We start from the raw sequence: 22594 nt of genomic DNA, 5'->3' as shown, positions 1-22594 counted from the left end.
GAATGATCTCTAGGTGTGTATGTGCCCATGTCCCCGAGGATCACCCTTTGGGTTGTGTGCGTGCCTCTGGATCCTGTGTGTGAGCTCATGTAAGCACCTTGTAGGTGTTTGTGTGCATTCCGGCAGAGTCCCTCCAGGTATGTGCCTGCATCTGTAGTCTCTGCCAGTGCATGTGCTTGCATATCTCCATATGTTTACTCGAGGTGTATGTAGCACAGTCCCTCCCTTCTGAAGTTAGGTGTGTACATGAATACACGTGTGTCTTTGAGTCTAGTCCTAGATGCTTTTCCCTCTAGGAACAAATCCTTCTCCTTCCTTCCCTTCTGAACAAATCCTTCTCCTTCCTTCCCTTCTGAACAAATCCTTCTCCTTCCTTCCCTTCTGAACAAATCCTTCTCCTTCCTTTCCTTTCCTTCCTTCCTTTCCTTCCTTCCTTCCTTCCTTCCTTCCTTCCTTCCTTCCTTCCTTCCTCCCTCCCTCCCTTCCCTCCCTCCCTTCCTTCCCTCCCTTCCTTCCCTCCCTCCCTTCCTTCCTTCTTTCCTTTCTTTCTTTCTTTCTTTCTTTTGAGACGGAGTTTCGCTCTCGTTGCCCAGGCTGGAGTGCAGTGGCGTGATCCCGGCTCACTGCAACCTCTGCTTCCCGGGTTCAAGCAATTCTCCTGCCTCAGAATCCAGAGTAGCTGGGATCACAGGTGTGTGACACCACACCCGGCTAATTTTTGTATTTTAGTAGAGAAGGGTTTTCACTATGTTGGCCAGGTTGGTCTCAAACTTCTGACCTTAAGTGACCCACCTGCCTCAGCCTCTCAAAGTGCTGGGATTACAGGTGTGAGCCTCTGCACTGGGCCAAATCCTTCGTTTTCTTATCTTCACATCCAGCCCCCAGCTTCTAGGATTCTTCCCTGTTCTCCCCACACAGGCTAGAGAGGACACTGTTAAAGGTGGCACAGGCAGTTAAGGGGTGTCAGAATTCACTCCTTCATTCCCCCTCTGTATCTCCCTACCTCAACCCCACTAGTGCCTTCCATGGCTGAAGGGAAGCAGGAAGAGATAGAGAGTAAAATCTGTTATTGCCTTTCAGGAGGAAATTTGCCTTTGGAATGGTTCTCATAGGTGATAAGAGACAGGCAGAGAAGCTCCATCACTCAATTACAAGTGACCATGGTGGCAGGAAGGGTGGGGCTGGCTAGGAACAAATGGGTAAGAGCATTCCAGGGCAGAAGGCCGTTGCCTGATACATTCAGTACAATTTAGAACCTGGTATTTGGCACTTATGGTGTGCCCAGCAGTGTAGTTAGACTTGGAAATTCCGAGTGGAAGATATACAAGTTTCTGTCCTTAGGGAGTTCAAAAAGCCCATTAGGGCACCGGGAGCAGAGTGATGACGCCTGCATGGGCAGATGAAAGTCAGGGACAGACCTCAGATTCCAGGGCCAGTTTCCTATTTAGCTGCACTGCAGATTCGGGTTTCCATTGTAGATGCTGTGGGATGAGGCTGGGGGTAGAATATTCATTTTCCATCCCTAAGGCAAAATCCTGACACACAAGCAGATGCACCTACACAAACAGTGCTGGAATATACACAGAGGTGCTCTCCATCTGAGGAGGCTGACCTCAGGAAAACTTCCTGGAGAGTTTTTCACTAAGATCTGGGAGGAAAGCATGGAATTTGGTTTAATGAAGGTCCCCGGGACTTGAGAATTAAGGTAATGCAGCAGACTCGTTTTTTGATGAGGAATAGCAGTTGTAGAGAAGTGTGACTGCAGATCACATGACTAGAAGTGACAGGTCAAGACTAGATTCCACTATCAGTCAGGGTTCTCTGGAGAAACAGCTCCCCGCCGGGCCAGCAGACGCACCCATGTCATTCCATTGTCATCCACCCACCCTGGCTCACTTTTCTCCAACACCTCCCCTACCAAACTTCCCTATGGGAATGAGACCTGTTCAAAAGGCCCCCCACCTGCTAGACCCAGATCTAGGGGAGGGTCTCCTCTAAGGGTGATGACAGGTAGGACAGACGGTCAGAAAACATAATTTGAAGTATTTTTGTTTTTTATATACAGAATACAGGAAAGTTTCTGTAAAGTCTAAAACATTACAATTACTATGTACATTGGTACTGGTTGTGGGGGTGGGAGGAGAGGAGGGAACCAGGGGCAGGAGGAAGAGGAGAGAAGTGGCAAGAGAACAAAAAAAGGAGACAAAACAGGTTTACGACAAAAACATTTTTGCTACAATAGACAATTTGAGAAAACGCTCTACCACATGTAGTACTGTACACGGTTTTTAAAAACATTGAAAAAATGTCATCACTAGATGTATTTACACAAAATCCAAATACACTTTTCCTTATTTGAAATAAAATAGATGGACAGCCAGAAAAAGAATTCATTTCTCATTTGTCCATAATACACAGTAGCTACCTGTAGTGCAACCGCTGCAGAAAGGGAAAATAACGTGGAGGGTGGGAACCATGGAAGGAAGGTGGGTAGCGATCTTTATATTAAATAAAACAATGATATTGTATAGATTTTGCTGTATGAAAACTGTATTTTTTCTTTTAATATAAAACTATTGTCACTGCCACAAAATAGAACAAGTTTCTGATTATTTTACAACGGCGGGTGAGGGGGAGGGAGCAGGAGGTGGGTGGGGAAGGGTTTTGTGTTGGAGGAAGTGTCCAGACCCTGGGTCTTTCCCTCCCTGCCCACGCTGTTCCTCAGCTCAGGTCTGCCGCTTTCCCATGAAATGTTGAGTACAAATATATGTGCAAATGCCCCCTAGAACTTGAGAAAAGAAAAAGGATTTTTAAAAAACAGTCAAAAGGTTTTCTTCATTTCATGCAAAGATTGTAGTTGAAGGGTTTCTGGTAGAGTATAGAAAACACCCGGGCTTGGTTTGTGTACATTTTTGCATTGCAGGAGTCTTGGGTGGGTGTACAGGCCAGTGGCGGGGTAGCCGCCAGTCCTAAGGAACGGAGTTGGAGCGCAGCACAGGGCCCTGGTGGGGCTTGAGAGAGAGCTTCTCGGCCAAGACCCCATCCTGCAGCAGGCTGGCATCGCCTTTGGGCTGTTTGGTCGCAAACTCAGTGATGCTGAAGACAAACTGTATGCAGCCCAGCTTGATGTAGCTGCCATGGTGCAGTAAGGCTGTGCCCTCCCAGCCGGCCCCACTGCCCCCAATCAAGCTCGAGCTGCTGGCTTTGCAATTGCAGGGTCTCCGCTGCGGCCCCTGGGCCTGGGAACTCATCATGGCTGCCTCCTCACTTGGCTCTTCGTCCTGTTTCTGGTGCCGGCGGCGCCCTGGGAAAAAGGGGGATGGTCACAGAAGAGGAACAGTGAGCAGCCAACCCATGTGGGCTGTTTGCCAAGGTTGGGCTCCTGCATCTCCCCATTCCAACTGCTGCATGACTAGGGATGAAGGATGCTCAGAAAGGGTTGGTGGAGTCTGAAGTCCCCACAGGTGTGTACACACATGGGGGTACTCAGCACTTGCTTCTCCGTGGCCTGCCCTGGGCCCACGAGGAAGTAGAGCTTGGCCAATAGGACTGGGAAGGCAAGAGACAGACCATGGGCAGCAAGTCAGAACCACCCTGACTGGGGCCTCAGCTTTGTGGCCACAGATCTCTGCTCCAACTTACTGATGACACTCTGCACTTTGGCAACAATACTGCTTGGGGGGGTTGGCGGGGTCTTCTCCGAGAAGTCACATGAATACAGCACATTGTCCACCGTTGTCCCATGCTCACTGTAGTTTAACAGCTCATAATGTTTGGTATTCTGAGGAGGAGGAGGGGAGATAAGATGTGTGGTCTGCTGTGTGGGGCCTGGGGCTAAGGGGAGAGAGGACATATGGAGAAGGCCATGCTACTCTACCTAGAGAGTCCTTACTTGCCTCCCCAGTCATGGCCCCTGTCCTTTCAGAAGGGGGCTGGAGACGCCTCCTCAGGGAAGCCTTCCTTCTGGTGTCCCACACTCCCTACTCTCCCACTCCTTCACTCTGCCCTCTCAGCACCGCTCCTCTTGGTATGATACTCACTGGCCCATGATGATAATGAAATTCACAGGGACACACCCACAAGGCCTGGCTTCCTTCTATGCTGGTCCCCTCCCTTGCTTTAGGGTAGGCTCCCTCTGTTGTGCCTGTGACTAACCTCAGGAAAAATGGTAGCCCTGCTCCTGGGAAGCAGGTAGCTTCCCAGGTAGGATGCCGTTTCACATCAAGACTCTCCTCCTCCAGGAATGACTGGGAGGGAAGAAAAGGAGAGGACCCCCAATCCCTCTTCCCTCCCCTCAGGGCACTGAACAAAAACCTACTGCCTGGGAGAGGCCTCAGGTTGGGAAAGCTCCCTCCCACCGCATCTCCGGCCCTCACCTCATCGTAGAATATGCAGGCATGTTTCCCGGACACGTAGTTACAGTGACCATAGTTTGTAAGGCACACATCCATGTCAGCTCCTGCAAGGTGGCAGGAGTAGAGGAAAAGGAAGGCAGAGAACAGATTGTAAGGTGCATGTGTCGGGGAGGTAAGACAGGGAGGGAGTTAGCTTCTGGGTTGGCACTAGCAGAGACTTCAAGGGTGAGTAGCTCAGGGCCCTCCCCTTTTATTTTTGAACAAAAACTGTTGTCTTTTCCAAGCTCCTGATAAAGAACAGCTGTCCCTGCCAGCAGATCTGCTTTAGAACATGTGGCTGCTACCCAGAAGGGAAGAGTGAGCTACTGAAGAGGATGGGATATTTCTATGAAAATACAACATCGGGGTGCAGAGCCTAGAAAATCTTATCACCTTAAAGAAAGGGAAGTTTCTAGGGTAAGGGCTAATCTGTCTGTCCTTCTGTACCAGATATAGAGCTATCGGTCTCTAGGACTTTTAGGGAAAACAAAACAAAACAAAAAACAGATACAGGGCTAACTGAAGATTGAGTATGTGTGAGTCTATCACTCTTTCAAAGACCACCAGGGACAAAGCATCTGCCTTCTCCTTAGGTTCTTCCCTGCAGTGTTTAAAGTGCCTCCCTGGGCAGTAGTCAGAGCTGACTTTCATCTCTGCTGTTGCAACACTGGGCAAAGACAAAGCAAAAGGGCCTGAACAAGGGAAGACAAGGAACTGATTGTCTCTTTTATTTTTGAGACAGAGTCTCACTCTGTTGCCTGGGCTGGAGTGCAGAGGCACGAAAAGGATCACTGCCTGGACCTCCCAGGCTCAGGTGATCTTCCCACCTCAGCCTCCCAAGTAGCTGGGACTATAGGCATGTTAGCCCAGCTAATTTTTTATATTTGTTTTTGGTAGAGATAGGGTTTCACCATGTTGCCCAGGCTGGTCTCGAAGTCCTGGGCTCAAGTGTTCCTCCTGCCTTGTCCTCCCAAAGTGTTGGGATTATAGGCGTGAGCCACCGTGACTGGCTGATTGTCTCTATTCTTAGTTTCTCTTGTCTAGCTATCCACTGATTTAAAGCAGTCAACTCTGGAAAGGGCTTCCCTCACCCCTTTTTAACTTCTGTGGGTAAGGGTGTCAGTCTTTAGGGCTGAACAGATTCAGTGTCTCTCCCAGCTTCCTGGCTGGCTCACCTGTCCCGATGTAGAGGGTTCGATAGCACATGTTCACAGCTCCTCCCAACCCTAAGAGGGGGTAGAACACAGCTCGGGCCTGTACCTCCTTTCTTTGCACTATAAGACAAACATAGGAATAGGATCATTCAGAAACTCAGATCCTGTGATCCAAACATAAACCAACAAAATCTGGACCTTTGGCTCATGGCCTGGAGAAAATCCCATTGGATGACTCATCTTTCCAAACTCACATCCAACACTGAGCTGCGGCAGGGTAAGGCTTTCTCTCCCCACCCACAGCATTTCCAACACAGGGTACAGAGGACCATCTTTGAAGATGGTCAGAGAAGTCAGAGATGACAGTACTGTGTAAGTTCCTGGGCTCCTGGCTGGCTAATCCGGGATATTCCAGCTGGTACTATAGGGAGAATATGGAAAAACAGACGGCATGGACCAGTGTTTCTCAAACTTTAATGTGCATAAGAATCGCCTACAGATCTTGTTGAAATGCAGATTCTGATTCAATAGGTCTGAGGAGGGGCCTTAGCTCTGCATTTCTTTTGCTGTTTTCTTTAAAAATAGGCAAAAAACCAATGCATTGAGCTCTGCATTTCTAACAAGCTCTCAGGGGCTGCTGATGCTGCTGGTCTGGGAACCACACTTTGAAGCAGCAAGGCTCTTAATGGCCAATGCTCAGACATATCTGAAACAGAGTTAACCACTTGGGGAAAATTTCCAGAAGGTTGGCCTAGTGTTATTCTATTTCTCAACTTGAACTTGAAAAGTTCCCTCTTGGGAAGCCATTCTTTTTAAAATTTTATTTATTTATTTACTTATTTATTTGGAGACAGGGTCTCACTCTGTCACCCAGGCTGGAGTGCAGTGGCACAATCATAGCTCACTGCAGCCTTGACCTCCCAGACTCAAGCGATCCTCCCATCTTAGCCTTCCAAGCAGCTGGGATTACAGCTGTATGCCACCATGCCTGGGTAAGTTTAAAATTATTTGTAGAGATAGGGTCTCACTGTGTTGCCCAGGCTGGTCTCCAACTCCTGGGCTCAAGTGATCCTCCCGCCTCAGCCTCCCAAAGTGCTGGGATTACAGGTGTGAGCCACTGCACTCAGTCGGGAAGCCCTTCTAATTCAAATATTTGAAAGCAAGTAAGCAGAAAGTACACTACATATACCCAAAGGTACTGGTAGCTGCTTTGCTGTGTCTCGAAGTGGACTTATATATGAAAGAAAGTTACAGCAGACTTCCCCAAGTCTGATCAGAAAGCTGTGGTTGCCATCTTGTTCCTGCTCTCTTCAGAAAAAAACCATGGTGCTTTATTAAGCCCATGAAAAGCACACAAGGAGGTTTGAGATACTGGAAGCTCAGATTCTCCATGGAGGCAAGGTGACCATTCGCACACGTAGAGGGGAGATCTGATGATTTGGTGACAGGTGTGTACATGCGCACCTTCTATGTGGTGCCCTCCAGAAGCCAGCTGATGTGTCCCGACACTGCCCGGTGAAGGTTGGACCCGGGAGGGGAAAAGCTGATGTATTCTCTGCAAGGCCAGAAACTTGATCAGCTTCTCGTCCAGCATATTTATCTCGATTTCTATTAGCCAAAGAGAAAGATTAAAAAGCAGCTGAGATGGGAAGTGGAATGTGGAAGCAAATCAGGGTCACAGAGCAAATAGTTTGGCATTTCTAAAATCCAGGCAAGTGATTTTTACTCAAACAGCATTGAGTGCAGAGCGTACAAGGATCTGCAGCTGGGCATCTCACTTGCCATTTGCAGTGAGATGGGCCCCAATGCAGCCTGTGCAGCTGCCTCCTGTAGTTGGGTGGACTGATTTTAATTAAAGTGCCCCCAGAAAGGCAGAGTGGAATAAACCACTTGCCTGTCTGTGGGGGAGGGCCTGGATGTCTGATATTGAGACTTGAACTTTCTACCCACCTTGTGTTCACAGAGATCAAGATCTGTCCCTGTTCTCCTGGACTTTGGGGGTTTCCCACAGATGAGGTCCCTCCTTTGGGAGTGAGGATCTTAGTTTTATTCTGCAAATCCAGGTGATCTGCCTAAAGTGATTTTGTTCTCGTCTCACTGGTTCAGCTTGGCTCTGTCCTCCCTTCATCTTTGATTATGTGTATATGCACATGTAGAAGGCAGAGCTACAGAAGGAGCTTTCTTTTTCACCCCGCCCCCCCTATCCAAAAGGATACTCCTCATTCCCATCTCCCCCTAGGCCTCTGGGATCAGGTGTCCCTTCCCTCCCTTTCTGAAATGAGCTGAATGCTGTATAGGAATAGCACCTTCAACATAGCAAACGGTGGAACAGCAGCAGCTCATTCACTCACCTCCATTGACATCCATAAATGCTCGAAGTGAGTTGGTGAGGTCCACCATGGCAGTAGAGTTGGCTGGGAAAGAGGGTACGGTTAAAGCGCTTCCTATGGATAACGTGCCGGGGCTGACCTTGCCATCTGGGGATGGAGCAGGAAGACTGTTACTTACGTCGCCTGAGGGAAACCCACCGTCCAATCCCCCACTGCTGAGACAGGTCTGGATTTCGGACCCAAGGTGATGTTCCCTTCTTGATTCTCAACCCATAGGCTCTGGAACTCCTAGAGCTAAAAACGTGTGGTGAGGAAGGGCAGATGGAACGACAAAGCACCCAGGCACGCAGGAGTCTCCAGAGCACTGAGAACCATTGAAATCCACTGCTCTGGGGAAAGTGGTGGGGCAGCTTCATTCTTTGGGCCATGACCACCTCCCTGCTGCCTCTACTTTAAAATAAGTAGTGCCTGCCCTTATAATTCTTGCCTACTGAAATATGACTCACGGCGTGGAGAATCTACCCACGCTGGTTTTAAGCGATAAACAGAGATAGGAAAACAGCCTGGGAGCGGGGCCATCCTGGGACCAGGGGCTCCCATGCAGAGAAATCACAATCATCTGGTTACCGAGACTCCCAGCTGACTAGGAGGCCGGCTTCAGTTCAGACGGGAGAGACCACAGGGGGTTCCGGCAGCATCTGAAACCTGGTTCAGATGCTGGGGTCAGCAACCTCAGGGTCCTGAGTGCTGTCTGGGGACAGCTGAGAGAGCAGGTCCACAGTAGGCCAAGTACAGACCTAAAGGACCGCCCTTTGGCATGTGGCCTGAGGGCACACTTCTGGGCTAGAACAATCCCTGTGGGCATCCCATTCTATGGCTCCTCTGAAAGACAGTGCTGCTGTCTAGCCCTGCTTCCTGACATGGAAGTTCATCAGATTAACTCTTTCTGAGAATATGCATCAGGCATGAATCCATTCTTTTGTGTGGATCTGACAATACTGAGGCCATCACGCAGAACCTCAGGCTGATCATAGTAATTCCAGAGAGCACCCTGCCTTCTTTTAAGGTGACAGAACAAAACAGGCAGAGGCCTGGGCCTGGAAGGTATGGGATGAAGTCAGGAGACTTGGGCTGTGGTTCCAATCCTGCCACTGACTCAGTAGGTCATTTTAAGGAAATCACTGAAGCTTTCAGAGCCTAAACAGTCCCATTTATAAACGGGACAAGTTAACATGTGCTTCCTCTTCTATTACGGAAATGAGAGTAAGACAAACAATACAAAGGCCAAAGTCCTCTGAAGTATTCACAGGGATATAAGTGCTTTTAGAATCTTGTCTTATTTGCCAGAAAGAGCATAAAATTATTCCAAATCAACCCAAGGCTGAGCAGCACTCACCTGACGATGGCGCTGGTGAGCTGAATCGTTGGTTGGCTGCTGTGGCCAAGATACCATCTCCTGCTGCTTGCGGGGGAGTGAGCACCCGGGTGGCGTTTGGGGGTGAGCCCAGTGGCCTTGAATCTGTCAACGGAGGTCCTATCTGTGATTGGACAGTCTTTCTTTGCAAAGTGCTGGTGTTCTCGATGCTGGCACAAGAGCTGGGAATGGAAGGGGGCAGGCTTGGGACAGGAACCAAACTCCTCTGGGGGCAAGAGCTGGGGCCAGTGGCATTCTCTGTCTTCACAATGATGCCGACGGTGTGGTTCTGAAGGCCCCCAGCCGCTGGTGGCGTGAGGGGCCGGGGCCAGCCTTGCCGGTGTGAGAGGCCTGGTAGTGGGGTGTTAGCGCCTGGAAGTCGCCGGGGGTCCGTGGAATCAGTAGGGCTGCTGTAGAGGTGTGGGCCATTAGCTTTCACCTCTGTGTTCACTGGCCCATTGGCAGTCCCACAAGGGGTTTTCTTGGATTTTTCCGCACAAGAACTGCAGCCGATGTCCTCTAGGGCTGGGGACTGGTGGGGTGGAGAGCAGCTCAGGGAATTCTGGGTGCTAATCCCTGAGGGGCAGGACAAGGGGTAGTGGGAAGGTGTAGGTGTCTTGTCAGCTGTTTGCAGGGAGGTGGTGACTGAGCTGTCAGTCACAATAACAGGCTTAATATCAGCCTTCTCTGTCTGTTCAGAGTCCCAATGCGAAGGCATCTGCTTAGCAGATAAATGTTTCAATATGCTGCACTGGAGCGCAACAACACTACAGAGCCACTGCAATGGAAGGAGAGGAGAGGGGGGTGAGAAGCCTGAGAGGCGCTGGTCCTTCCTGCCACAGTGGCCAGGGCTGCAGCAGAGCTGACAAGCAGTTTCCGAGGTCCCATCATGAATGCTCACAAAGGGTGTGCTTGACTCCTGATAGAATTCCATTTCCATTCCCAAGCAAGACTTATAGGTACCCTCAGCAGGCCAACACTCCCTCTGGCCAACAGAGCTTGGGATCTGCATTTTGACTCTGCCTTTAAGGCTTACTTGTGACCAATATTCAGCAATTACCCCGAGCACCTGTGGTATGTCCAGCACTATCACCTAACCTCTCTATGGGTCTACTCATCTCTTTCTACAGTATAGATTTGCCCATCTCACAGTGCACTGGGGTAACGATGGAGAGAAGCAGACCAGTTGCCTTTGTAGATCTCTTACTTGCCTTTGGGATTTGAGCCAGAAGTTCCCCCTGGAATACTCAACTCTTGAGGGGTTAGGATGAGGGTGGGTGGGGACTGGAATGAGAATGACACTGAGGCTACTTCTGATAACAGCTGTGGTGACACAGAAGGAAGGTTGGATTTGGAATCCCCGCCCCGCCTTCACTCACCTCTTGCTGCTCTGCTTGGGTGGCTAAGTGCTCAGAGTTCAAAAGGTGCATCTGTGATTCCTCAGGGATCCCATTGCAGATCAGCTCCCCGTCCCGAATGGCCGCGGGTGCAATGAGAGGGGGTGGAAACTGGTACTGAGATTTTATAGCATCAGGAACCTGTTCAGGATAGATAGAAGGAGGAAGGAGAGGGAGATAGTTCCAACATGTCTAGTTGATTCTGCCCTGGTATGCTGTTCTGTCTGTGGTGCTGGTGCTCAAGGGACCATCCACTCTGGGGTCCGCTGAGGAAAAGGAGGCTCAGAAATGGAAATAGCAGGTGGGGCCTCCACTTTCCTTCATCAAGGTCTAAGGCCTGCAGAACACAGAAACCACTGAGTTCTGTCTTCTGCTTTAGCTGAAAGGTGTAAGATTGGCACTGGACAGGGCTTCAGAGTGGTACTCTGGGTTCTTATTGCTCAGTGTCAAGTTTGGGAGTGGGTGAGCAGTCACTGAGAGATAAAAATGCTTAGGCCAGGCGCGGTGGCTCACACCTGTAATCCCAGCACTTTGGGAGGCCGAGGCGGGAGGATCATGAGGTCAGGAGATCGAGACCATCCTGGCTAACATGGTGAAACCCCATCTCTACTACAAATATGAAAAATTAGCCGGGCGTGGTGGTGGGCGCCTGTAGTCCCAGCTACTCGGGAGGCTGAGGCAGGAGAATGGCGTGAACCCGGGAGGCGGAGCTTGCAGTGAACCAAGATAGGGCCACTGCAGTCCGGCCTGGGTGAAAGAGCGAGACTCCGTCTCAAAAAAAAAAAAAAAAAAAAAAAAAAAAAAAAAAAAAAAAAAATGCTTGACATGAGGCCTGGCTCATGATAAGCACTCCATCAATGTCAGTTTCCTTCATCCATTCATTCATGACTCATGAAACAACTAAAGACGTCTTTGTGCAACAAAAACAGAAGACACACTCTGAATCACACCATGTAAGAATGAAAGAGCCACACAAGCAAAGAGTCATTCATACATTCAACCAACATTTATTGAGCACCTCCTGTGTCTGGGCACTGTTCCAAGTTCTAGAGATCCAGAGATGAATAAAAGTTAAGACTTGCCCTCAAGGAGCTCACAGTCTAGTGGGGAGATAAACACAGAAATATTACAACACAAGGTAATGGGTTCTAGAAGAGAAGCATGTCTAAGGTGCTATTAAAAACATAAAGAGTGCTTATTTTAGTTTGGGGGACAGGAATTTGGGATTAGGGATGATTTTATAGGAAGTCAGTATTTGGGTTGACACTTGGAAGTTGAGAAGGATCTTCCAGGCAGATAAAGGAAAAATAAGGGAGGGGGAGAAGCATGTAAGGCATAGAGATGTGATAGCACTTTGTGGATTTGGAAAACATCCAGAGAACCAACAGATTTCGTGACAAAATCCTTATGGTAGACAAGGGAAGAACTGAAAATGGTTCCCAGAATTTTAGTTTGAGGGACTGAGTAGTGATCATTGTTATTTACTGCAATAGGAGATACAGGAGGAAGAGCAGATGTGGAGAGGCAGAAGACTTCTGGTCTTAGGGAGGTTCATCCTGAGATATCTGTGGGATGGGCAGGCAGATATGAGTCTGGATATAAGGAGAAAGGCATGGAATATGGAGTTGAGAGTCATCACCATGGGCTGGTGATGGCCTTAGCTGGTGCCATGGGCTTTCTGAGATCACCCAGGAATGAGAGGAGGAGGAATAAACAGTGGACTAGTCTAAGGCTACCCCTGGGGAAGAGTGAAGGGCTAAGTGGAAGAGAAATTCGCAACGAAGATACAAAGTTCTCAGCAGATTTTTCCTGAATTGCTAGAATCAAGTGTAAAGGCTAATGTTCCAGGAGAGAGCTGGGGTTCTTCACCAATGTTCTATGGTGCTATGGTCCTCATTTCACTCTCAAACTGTCCAAGTACAAAATGCTTTGCAGGTAACTCATGCCCTTTGAGTTTCCTCACTAGAGAAACACTTAAAAGGTGGGAGGGGCACCATACAACAACGGGATTTTTATCAAGGTCTCCTGGCCCGTTCACTTCAGCAGCCATGCTCTCTGACAAATCTACACAGTGAATTACACAGTCTGGATTACTTTTAGATCTGTTTCACTGAGATGAGGCATACTACCTTTAATATCATCCATCCCCAAAATATTTGAATCTAGTTTTGGAAAACCTGTGTCTCCACTGATGTATAAATATTTTCCCAGTTAAGTTTGTTATACAATTTTCAACAGTTAGCATCTTGCTAGTGCTGATACCCACTGAAGGTGATGGCAGTGGTGTGACTGACCTTTTTTTTTTTTTTTTGAGACAGAGTTTCACTCTTGTTGTCCAGGCTGGAGGGCAATGGCGCGATCTCGGCTCACTGCAACCTCCACCTCCCAGGTTCTAATGATTCTCCTGCCTCAGCCTCCCGAGTAGCTGGTATTACAGATGCCTGCCACAATGCCAGGCTAATGTTTTATATTTTTAGCAGAGATGGGGTTTCACCACATTGGTCAGGCTGGTCTCAAACTCCTGACCTCAGGTAATCCACCTGCCTTGGTCTCCCAAAGTGCTAGGATTACAGGCGTGAGCCACCGCACCTGGCCAGTGTGATTGATTTTAAAATGTGGCTGCCACCAAGTGGCCATACTTGAGAAGTGCTGGTTTCTGTTAGCACATGAGACTGTGGGATCATTTCAAAAGAGAAAAACAAGTTTATATATGGGTATATAGTGTTGGACCCTCTAGGTTAACTGAATGAGGGGATTGAATGGTTTAAAAACATCCTCACTACCACCAAATGCTTTTCAAGGAGGGAAATTTTTCTGTCAATCTCTGTAAACACACTTTGGCCAATGTCAAGAGCATATAAATATTAGGCATTATTACAGCTATGCCACAATTTGGAGCATTGGTGATATATTAACAGCAGCCTGGAAAAATAGATTCAAGTTTCCTTTAGATATTTTCCACTTAAGTTCCTGAGCTGGGATTAGCTCTTCACCTTCCACATGGCTCTTTCTGCTTAATCACCCCCACCTTTACTTTGCCTCTTGGACAGAGGCCATCTAACAGGGACAGATAGAATGAGCGTTAGGTGAGGGTGGCAGTAACAACAGAGCACATTTGGGTTTGGTGGGATGGGCTGAAGAGTGCTTATCCTTTGGAAAACTAGAGACTGGTAGACTTCGAAGGCTAACTTGAGGTTCGGCCCTCATAATCCTGACCATCATCCCCAAGTATTAAAATGAAGGTCACACTCATTACTCACGAGACACCACAAACCTATTTCTGGGGCTTCAGTTTCCCTGCCTGTAAAATTGGGACAGTGATCCTCTGTCTAACCCATGATGGCAGGCAGACTACCATCTTGCCTGCACCTGATTGTGACTCACCTTCAAGCTTCTTCTTTTGACCGACTGGAGCACACGCCGGTTAGGGGGGTGCTTCTTGTGGATTCGGTTCAGGAAGTCCACTTTGACGACATGCTGCGAAACGGTGTCCTGGAAACGATCAAACACCTGGCACCGATTGCTCAGTGTCATATTCTTCTGGTTCAGCTAGGGACAAAGCAGACACAACCTTGTGGTGAGCCTCAAAAGGCACCTCCTGTCCCAGTTAACCCCATTCCCTGTGTTTAAAAACTAGAAGCCCTCAGCCACATAGGTTCCCTCAATTAGGGACCAGGATGTCGGCACTCTTTGTCAGAGAGCAAGGGAACATGGATGAGACTTCCTACTCAGCCCTGCCCAGTCCAGTGGAAGAGAGCCAATATGTTCCTGTTCCCTAGAGAGCCTTAAGGAAGGCAGGAGAAATTAGCCAAGACGTGCCCTTCCAAATTCAGCCTCTGACAGTCTTCTGTTCCAGCTCAGAGAAGCCTCTGTCAGGGCCCTCTAATAGCAGCACAGGTTTCAGAGAAGACGTATGCTTTGACCCTTAAGAGACCCACACTCCCTTCCCAGGAAGGGCCTCTCTCTAATAGGAAAAGCAGGACTGTGTCCTACATAGGAGCTTGGCTGACAACTGGGTCAGAACCAGAAATCCGTGTGCTCTGCTCTATTCCTACTCCGTGGTACCAAGGAGCATAAGTTAACCCATCTTGATATCAGTCTTCCTCTACTGGAAGGGAAAACCTTGGATTGCTCTTAGAGGCCAAAAGGAGAAAAGAAAGAAGAGTTTCTGCAATAATATATGAAGGCATACAGAAATTATGCCACTTTTCCTATTCTACATCTGGGCTCCTACATTTTAATTCAAAAGAAAGGACCTGCTGTGGCAGCTGCCTAATTCATAAATCAGGAAAAACCTTTAAGTGGCTAACAAAAATTTAACCCACTAAGAATTTCTCAACTGCTAGAAAGCTGCTCTTTAAGTTTCACATTTGGGTAAACTGCTTATGGTCATTTTTTTTCTGGTTCATCAGGAAGCAAAACAAGACTAGGAGAGAAACAAGGAAGCAAAACAAGACTAGATTTTCCTCCTAGAAAAATCTTTGACTGGCATGAGTCAAAAGAACACAAAGTAACTCTTCTCTTCCATGTGTGCGAGTCTTTAACCGAGGTTCCTCTCAGTGCAAGGTCAGCAGCACACTGCCATGAAGGCCAACGGTCATTCCATGTTTATCATCATTTGACAGACAATGTCTTAAGCAGTAGCCTTTTTAATTTGGAAGGCTGCTCTTATGAGGGAGCTCCTCCTCCTCAAATCCTCTCCCATTCAATCTTGTGAGTGACTGTTCTAACTGCCTATAAAGAGATGTCCTAAACTTTTGGAGATAGCAAGTGACAGCTCTTTTCTAGCCTCAGTCTGGAAAATAAACCCAAGACTCTTGGAAGAGAAAGCAATAGGACCTTCACACTATTATTCATTCAACAGCTTATTTACTAAACTTCATTTGGTGCCTGGGACACATGTACCCCAGACAGCCAACGATTTATTTCCTTAAGGTTGGATCTAATATACTCCCCTTTTAGGGCTGTAACATCAACTGCTTAATTCCCTATAAGTCACTTACAAACAACCAAGCACTAGTGAGTTAAGTCTGTATGGGCAGCTGAAACAAAACATTGTGAGAAAAAGCATAGCTGAAATATGTCAAAATGACCAGAATTGAGTAGGGTGACCTGCAGAAACCAGTACCTATGACAATGTGGTGAACTTGGCACCAAGCTGACCTTAATATGCTTTCTGCTAATCAGTCCACGCTCCAGCTATGCCCATTGAGGACTGAATGGACACTGCTGTGCTTACCACCACATGTTCGATGTGATTCGGACACATCCATCTGCCCAGGGGCATGGCAGTGAGCGGCGGCTCGAGGCAATCCATGTGAAACAGGAGAGGGCAATAGTCACACTGGATGAGAGGAGCCACACGGCAACTCCTGCAAAAAAGAGATGTTGGCCATTTCTGTGGCAAGAAAAGGAAAATTCAAACTAACTTTGACCTGTGGAACAGCCTCCCCTCCTTGATCCTAACATTCTCCCCTATCTTCCTCCAGTGATTCAGTTACATTTATGATTAGAAAGATGGATGGGGCTGGTGCGATGGCTCACGCCTGTAATCCCTGCACTTTGGGAGGCCGAGGTGGGCGGATTACCTGAGGTCAGGAGACTGAGACTAGCCTGACCAACATGGTGAAACCCTGTCTCTACTAAAAATACAAAAAATTAGCTGGGCGTGGTGGAGGGCACCTGTAATCCCAGCTACTCGGGAGGCTGAGGCAGGAGAATCGCTTGAACCCAGGAGGCTGGAGGCTGCAGTGAGCCAAGATGGCGCCACTGCACTCCAGCCTGGGTGACAGAGAGAGACTCTATCTCAAAAAAAAAAAAAAAAAAGATGGATGGATTTGGGGGCTCCCATTAGGTTCTCCATTATTCTCTCTTCTAAGAAGAACATGTCTTGTGGGAAAGTGAATGTTTATTTGGAGTACAGCTAAAGTGGCAGAGCAGGGATGATCAATGCTCAGTACTCACTAGGGGAAAACAGTGAACTCTGCTCTGATCTTCCTACTTCTTAAAAGAGAGAGCCTACTTCATTAAAAAAATCACTAGCAACCTTTCTGGAGTCTTAACTATAGCAAGAAAATATTTCTCTTCTGCATGAAGCACTCAGCAGAACTGACAATTAGAGGTGTGCTGGAAAGATGATTTTGTAATGTATTCATGTAAGCAGGGTTCAAAAGAGGACTAAGCAAATGACAACTACGATTTGTAACTACAATACTCCTGGGGTCCCCAAGATGCACTGGAGCCACAGTTTGTCCTGGCTCAGAGTTCTGCCACTCTACTATCTAGTTCCCTTTCCCTATACCTTTTGCTGTGAAACATTTCTTTTTGATAGTTACTTTCTCTTGCTACCCTGCTCTGACCATAATACAGTCCTTCTAACACACCCAAGCCAACAAGTCCAGCTTTAGTAACTGAAGCAGCTGGTTTCTGTCAAAGAGATCCTATTTGAAGGAAACCAGTGTCCCAGAGACTATAACTGGGGCAGCCCTAGGGGCTTTTGGAAGTCATCCAGTCCAATACACACTATCATAGGTCCTTATATTACTTTTAAACTTATCTTTAGTGATTCGAGTTAATGTTTAGTTTAAGTCCAACTCCTCTTGTTCTAGTGTGTAAACACAGTTTTTTTGAGATGGAGTCTTGGTCCGTCACCAGGCTAGAGTGCAGTGGCGTGACCTCAGCTCACTGCAACCTCCGCCTCCTGGGTTCAAGTGATTCTCCTGCCTCAGCCTCCTGAGTAGCTGGGACTACAGGTGCGTGCCACCACACCCAGCTAATTTTTGTATTTTTAGTAGAGATGGAGTTTCACCATGTTGACCAGGATGGTCTTGATCTCCTGACCTCATGATCTGCCCGCCTCGGCCTCCCAAAGTGTTGGGATTACAGGCGTGAGCCACCACACCGGGCCATTGTTTTTATTTATTTTTATTTATTTTTTTGAGACGGAGTCTTGCTCTGTCGCCCAGGCTGGAGTGCAGTGGCGCGATCTTGACTCACTACAAGCTCCGCCTCCCAGGTTCATGCCATTCTCCTGCCTCAGCCTTCAGAGTAGCTGGGATTACAGATGCCTGCCACCACGCCCGGCTAATTTTTTTGTTTGTTTGTTTGAATTTTTAGTTGAGATGGGGTTTCACCATGTTAGCCAGGATGGTCTCGATATCCTGACCTTGTGATCAGCCTGCCTCGGCCTCCCAAAGTGTTGGGATTACAGGCATGTGCCACAGCGCCCGGCCCCTTGTTTTTGTTTTAAAATACAGGGTCTTGCTCTGTTGACCAGGCTGGAGTGCAGTGGCGTGATCACAGTTTAGCCTCCAGGGCTAATCTGCTTAAGCCTCTGGAGTAGCTGGGACTACAGGTGCGTATCACCATACCTGGTTCATTAAAAAATTTTTTTTTTGTAGAGACAAGGTTTCACTGTGTTGCCCAGGTTGGTCTCAAGCTCCCAGGTTCAAACAATCTGACCGCCTCGGCCTCCCAGATTGCTGCGATTACAGGCATAAGCCACCGTGCTCGGCCTCAACACAGTTCACAGTACTCCTGTACTGTGATTCTTCAGAAAATTTGTTAACACATACACATTCAAGGCTCTCGTCAGTCCATTAGTTAGTCTCCATGTACTCATACTATCAGAATATGGGCTGTTCACATTTAACATACATGGTCTGGAAGAGGTGATGAGAGAAAAAGTATCATCTGCTAAATAATGAGAAAGAGCCCCTTAGTATGAAAGAAAATACCTGTTACACGTGAAGCAGACTTTGACGGGTAAGGGAACGAGACCATTGTGATCTAATTCATGCTGTGTCTTCTTAACATTTTTCCCTGTGGTTTCCTCCTTTCTTCTCCTCTTGCTAGAACCTAGAAAAGAAAATGATGGTGCTGAGCTATCCCTGGCTTCAGAGTTCCTAGCCTGCAATATGGAAACAACATTAAGTGACAAAAACAGATCTTAAGCATGTGTCATGGCCTAAGCATGAATTGCTCTCTGAGGCCCCTGGGGTTGATTTTAAGTTAGAAAAAAGAATGAGAAGGGAGGAAAAAAAAAAGAGACTAATACGTAAGTCAGAACCAGAAGTCACCTGTTCTATGGCAGAAACACATCTAACTGTTTTGCAAACATAAAATGGTCAGAAATGCTAGGTTAGATACAGGCAACCTAAGAAATGTAAATGTCCAAGCCACATAGTCAACAAGGACTATTCTGTGGAGTTGGCCTGCAGCCTTGAACTACTGGGCTCAAGCAACTTTCCTGCCTCAGCCTCCATATGAGCCAGGACTACAGGTGTGGGCCATCAAACTCAGCTAACTTTTTTATTTTTATTTTTTGAGAGATGGGGTCTCATTATGTTGCCAAGACTGGTCTCCAATTCCTGGCCTTAAGCAATCCTCCTGCCTTGATCTCTCAAAGTACTAGGATTATAGGTGTGAGCCACCACACCTGGCCCACATTTTCATAAAAATCAGAGAAGCTTTGATTCTATATGCATCCTTCTTAAGCCTACCAATTTCACTTTCTTTGGGAATAAAAACTAAGACCTAGAAGCTTTACGGTATCAAGAAGCCAGGACTTAAAAAAAAAAGAATGGAGGACAATTTGGCAATATCTATCAAAACTATAAATGTATAGTTTTGACCCAGCAATTTTATTGTCCTATAGACATAGTCACACATCTATACATGTATATAATGATGTATTTACAAAGTTATTCTCTGAAGCACTACCAGTAGTAATGAAAGATTTGGAACCTAAGTGTCCATTAATAGAAAATGTCCATTAATAGAAAATGGCACTGGTTAAATAAATTATGACGTATCTGTACAAAGAACTACTATGCAACCATTAAGAAAAGCAAGAAGGCCAGGCGCAGTGGCTCATGCCTATAATCCCAGCACTTTGGGATCCTCTGAGGCGGGAGGATCGTGTGAGCACAGTTTGAGACCAGCCCCGGCAACATAGTGAGACCCTGTCTTTATAAAAAATATAAAAATTAGCTGAGTGTGGTGGTGTACACCTGTGGTCCCAGCTACTTGGGAGGCTGAGGTGAGAGGATTGCTTGAGCTGTGGTCACACCACTGCATCACAGTGCAGTGCAGCCTCTGTCTCAAAAAAAAAAAAAAAAAAAAATCTATATTAATATGAAAAGACTTCTAGAACATATTTTAAAGTGAGAAAAAAAAAGCAACGTGTAGAATGGTTTAGCATGTTACTTAAGGGAAAATTAATCAGCATATATCTGTATTTGCTTTTACATGCACAAAGAAATTTGAGAAGAAGAAACAAGAATCAACCAGTGGTTACCTGTGAAGAGCAGGAAGGTGGAAAGTAGGCAAATGGCAGACGGGTGGGAGGGAAATTTTCATTGTAGCCCTTAATATTTTTTGATTTTTGAACCATGTGAATGTATAATACTTTTTTTTTTTTTAAAAAAAGATAATTCTGGGGCCGGGCGTGGTGACTCACACCTGTAATCCCAGTACTTCGGGAGGCCGAGGTGGGCACATCACCTGAGGTCAGGAGTTCAAGACCAGCCTGAACAACATGGTGAAATCCTGTCTCTACTGAAAATACAAAAATTAGCCAGGCATGGTAGCATGCGCCTGTAGTCCCAGCTACTTGGAAGGCTGAAGCACGAGAATCGCTTGAACCTGGGAGGCGGAGGTTGCAGTGAGCTGAGATCGTGCCACTGCACTCTAGCCTGAGTGACAAAGTGAGACTCACAAAAAAAAAAAAAAAAAAAAAAAAAAGGAAAAAGATAATTCTGGGGGAGGGGTAGGAAAGAAGTTCAGAAATGGAGAAAATGGAAAACTGAGTAAGCTCTGTAATGGCTGAGACCTTCAAAGATCTCTCCAAGCAGAACCAGGAACAGGAACCCAAGACAGTAGCTACATGAACAGTGACTCCACAGGCAGCACTGCTCTTGTGCTGGTCCTTTGGGGAAACTGGGGTTGGGAAGGGATATGATGATGGTTTGGCTGACCTGGTAGTGCAGTGGTACAAGTCAGTTCATTGGGCAACTGAAATTGGGTGGGGTTCCGCTCCATGGCGGCAGCAATCAGCAGCTCAAAGGGCCGCCTCAGCTGGGGCTGCACATAGTCTGGCTCCGCTGCTACTGGTTCCTCATCCACGTCAATGATGTCTTCGTCGACATCATTCTGCTCAGAGGTGGGGGTCTCTGTGCTGGCGCTGGATGTGGGTGTGCCAGGCCTGCTGGCTCTCCTTTCCAGGATCCGGGCATGGGCAATGGCCTTTAGTTCAGTTTTGCTGGCCGATCTGTCCAACAAGTCAGTGTCACTGCTGGGGGATGTAGTCCGTTTGCCAGATTTGTCCACCAGTCCATTGACATGACCCAGCTCCTTTTTCTGCTCTCGTTTCTGTGCAAATGAACAGGTGGGCCCATCATGAAAAGTACCATGAAACAAAGAGATGGGTGCTACAAAGTCCTGGTAGACCACTAACCAAAACTGTAAAAGGCCTTCACATATCACAGACTCATCTACCTGGTCACTTGGAACACTGGTCTGTTAAAGTTGACACAACTATAACTGAACTAAAGCTGACAAAACTGTTGCATCAGAGAATCACCAAAAAGCGTGGTAAGTTAGGAATAACTATACAAAATATATATCATTAACATTAACTCATCGTATGACATACAACATCTATAAAGTATAGGGTAAAGGGCTAAAAAGGTAACACAGTGAGAATAAATTTAGTGAGACCAATAGTAAAAATCAATGGGGCAGGAACGGTGGCTCACGTCTGTAATCCCAGCACTCTGGGAGGCCGAGGCAGGCAGATCACCTGAGGTCAGGAGTTCAAGACCAGCCTGGCCAACATGGTGAAACCCCATCTCTACTAAAAACACAAAAATTAGCTGGGTGTGGTGGCACGTGCCTGTAATCCCAGCTACTCAGTAGGCTGAGGCAGGAGAACCGCTTGAACCTGGGAGGCAGAGAATGCAGTGAACTGAGATTGCACCATTGCACTCCAGCTTGGGTGACAGAGCAAGATTCCATCTCAAAAAAAAAAAAAAAAAAAAAAAAAAATCAGTGAGATCACTATAGAGCCTCCTGACCTCCTGAATGGTTTTAAAAATAAAAACTTTGCTCAAAATAAGTGACACTTCTTAGAAAGTGGGGAAATGGAAAAAGATTAAGTGTACTCAGTAGGACTGGATATCTGATAGTACATTTTCCTCCAGGACTCCAAATAGAGTGGTCAAATGAAGGTTTAACACTGATCTCCAGGTAGGAGACCTGTGATCTTGTCCTATTTCTGCCACGGATCCCCCTCTGACCTTGTGGTGACTCAGGCTGGTGGGCAGGAATTTCTTCATCTGTAAAATGAGACAGAAAAATCTTTCTCCTCCTCCTCTCAGGGATATGGTGGAGGGAGATAAAAAGGGTCATATATACGAAAGGGATAATTTGGAGTTGGAGTAGGACCTAGTGCTTCCACTACGAATCATGATAGGGCCTGAATGTCAGGAGCTGATGAAGGCCAGAGGATGTATTATTTCAATCCACTTCAGTGTAAATACAAGAGGCCAAAGGAGAGTAGTGCTGGTGATGGTGGAAAAGGCAGACTTGGCACTGGTAGGCAAAGAGGTCCATGTGAAAGGTAAGAGAGGCATCTCAGGAGAAGTGCCATGTTAGAAAAGGGCATACTGTAATCCCCAACAAGTAGCTCTCCTTCTAGAAAACTGATGAAGAGGTAACAGAGGTTTGGAATGAGAGAATTTGGTTCAAACATTGGCTGTGTCAATACCTTTGAGTCCTTGGGAAAGTTAATCTACATTTTTGAGCCTCCGTTTCTTCCTTTCTAAAATGGAAACCTACGGTCAGCATTCGGTATCCATCTATGGCTGGATGGATAGATAATGGGATAACGTAATTAAAACACCTG

General features: G+C 47.0%; 1 protein-coding gene across 4 annotated transcripts in view; it reads right to left on the bottom strand.

Moving 5' to 3' along the window:
- Window positions 1-2036: 2036 nt before the first annotated feature.
- PHF12 (PHD finger protein 12) overlaps window positions 2037-22594 on the bottom strand; it is a 46341-nt gene continuing 25783 nt past the window's right edge. For 2 of the 4 annotated variants that reach the window (XM_003315555.7, XM_016932151.3), the window contains 12 exons: window positions 20667-21060; window positions 18426-18546; window positions 15929-16061; window positions 14074-14238; window positions 10672-10830; window positions 9275-10070; window positions 7900-8025; window positions 7013-7156; window positions 5570-5668; window positions 4377-4459; window positions 3643-3781; window positions 2037-3304 (listed from right to left, as the gene is read on the bottom strand). In XM_003315555.7, the coding sequence (XP_003315603.4) occupies window positions 2970-3304; window positions 3643-3781; window positions 4377-4459; window positions 5570-5668; window positions 7013-7156; window positions 7900-8025; window positions 9275-10070; window positions 10672-10830; window positions 14074-14238; window positions 15929-16061; window positions 18426-18546; window positions 20667-21060 (2694 nt within the window). In that variant the 3' untranslated portion in view covers window positions 2037-2969. The remainder of the gene's footprint in view (window positions 3305-3642; window positions 3782-4376; window positions 4460-5569; window positions 5669-7012; window positions 7157-7899; window positions 8026-9274; window positions 10071-10671; window positions 10831-14073; window positions 14239-15928; window positions 16062-18425; window positions 18547-20666; window positions 21061-22594) is intronic. The other 2 variants (XR_001710882.4, XM_016932152.4) reach the window with 2 other exon arrangements.

This window comes from Pan troglodytes, chromosome 19 (assembly GCF_028858775.2).
Source record: "Pan troglodytes isolate AG18354 chromosome 19, NHGRI_mPanTro3-v2.0_pri, whole genome shotgun sequence".
In the NCBI taxonomy this organism is placed as follows: Eukaryota; Metazoa; Chordata; class Mammalia; order Primates; family Hominidae; genus Pan; species Pan troglodytes.
Note: the sequence above shows the minus strand (reverse complement) of the source record. Positions and strands in the feature narration are given on the sequence as shown.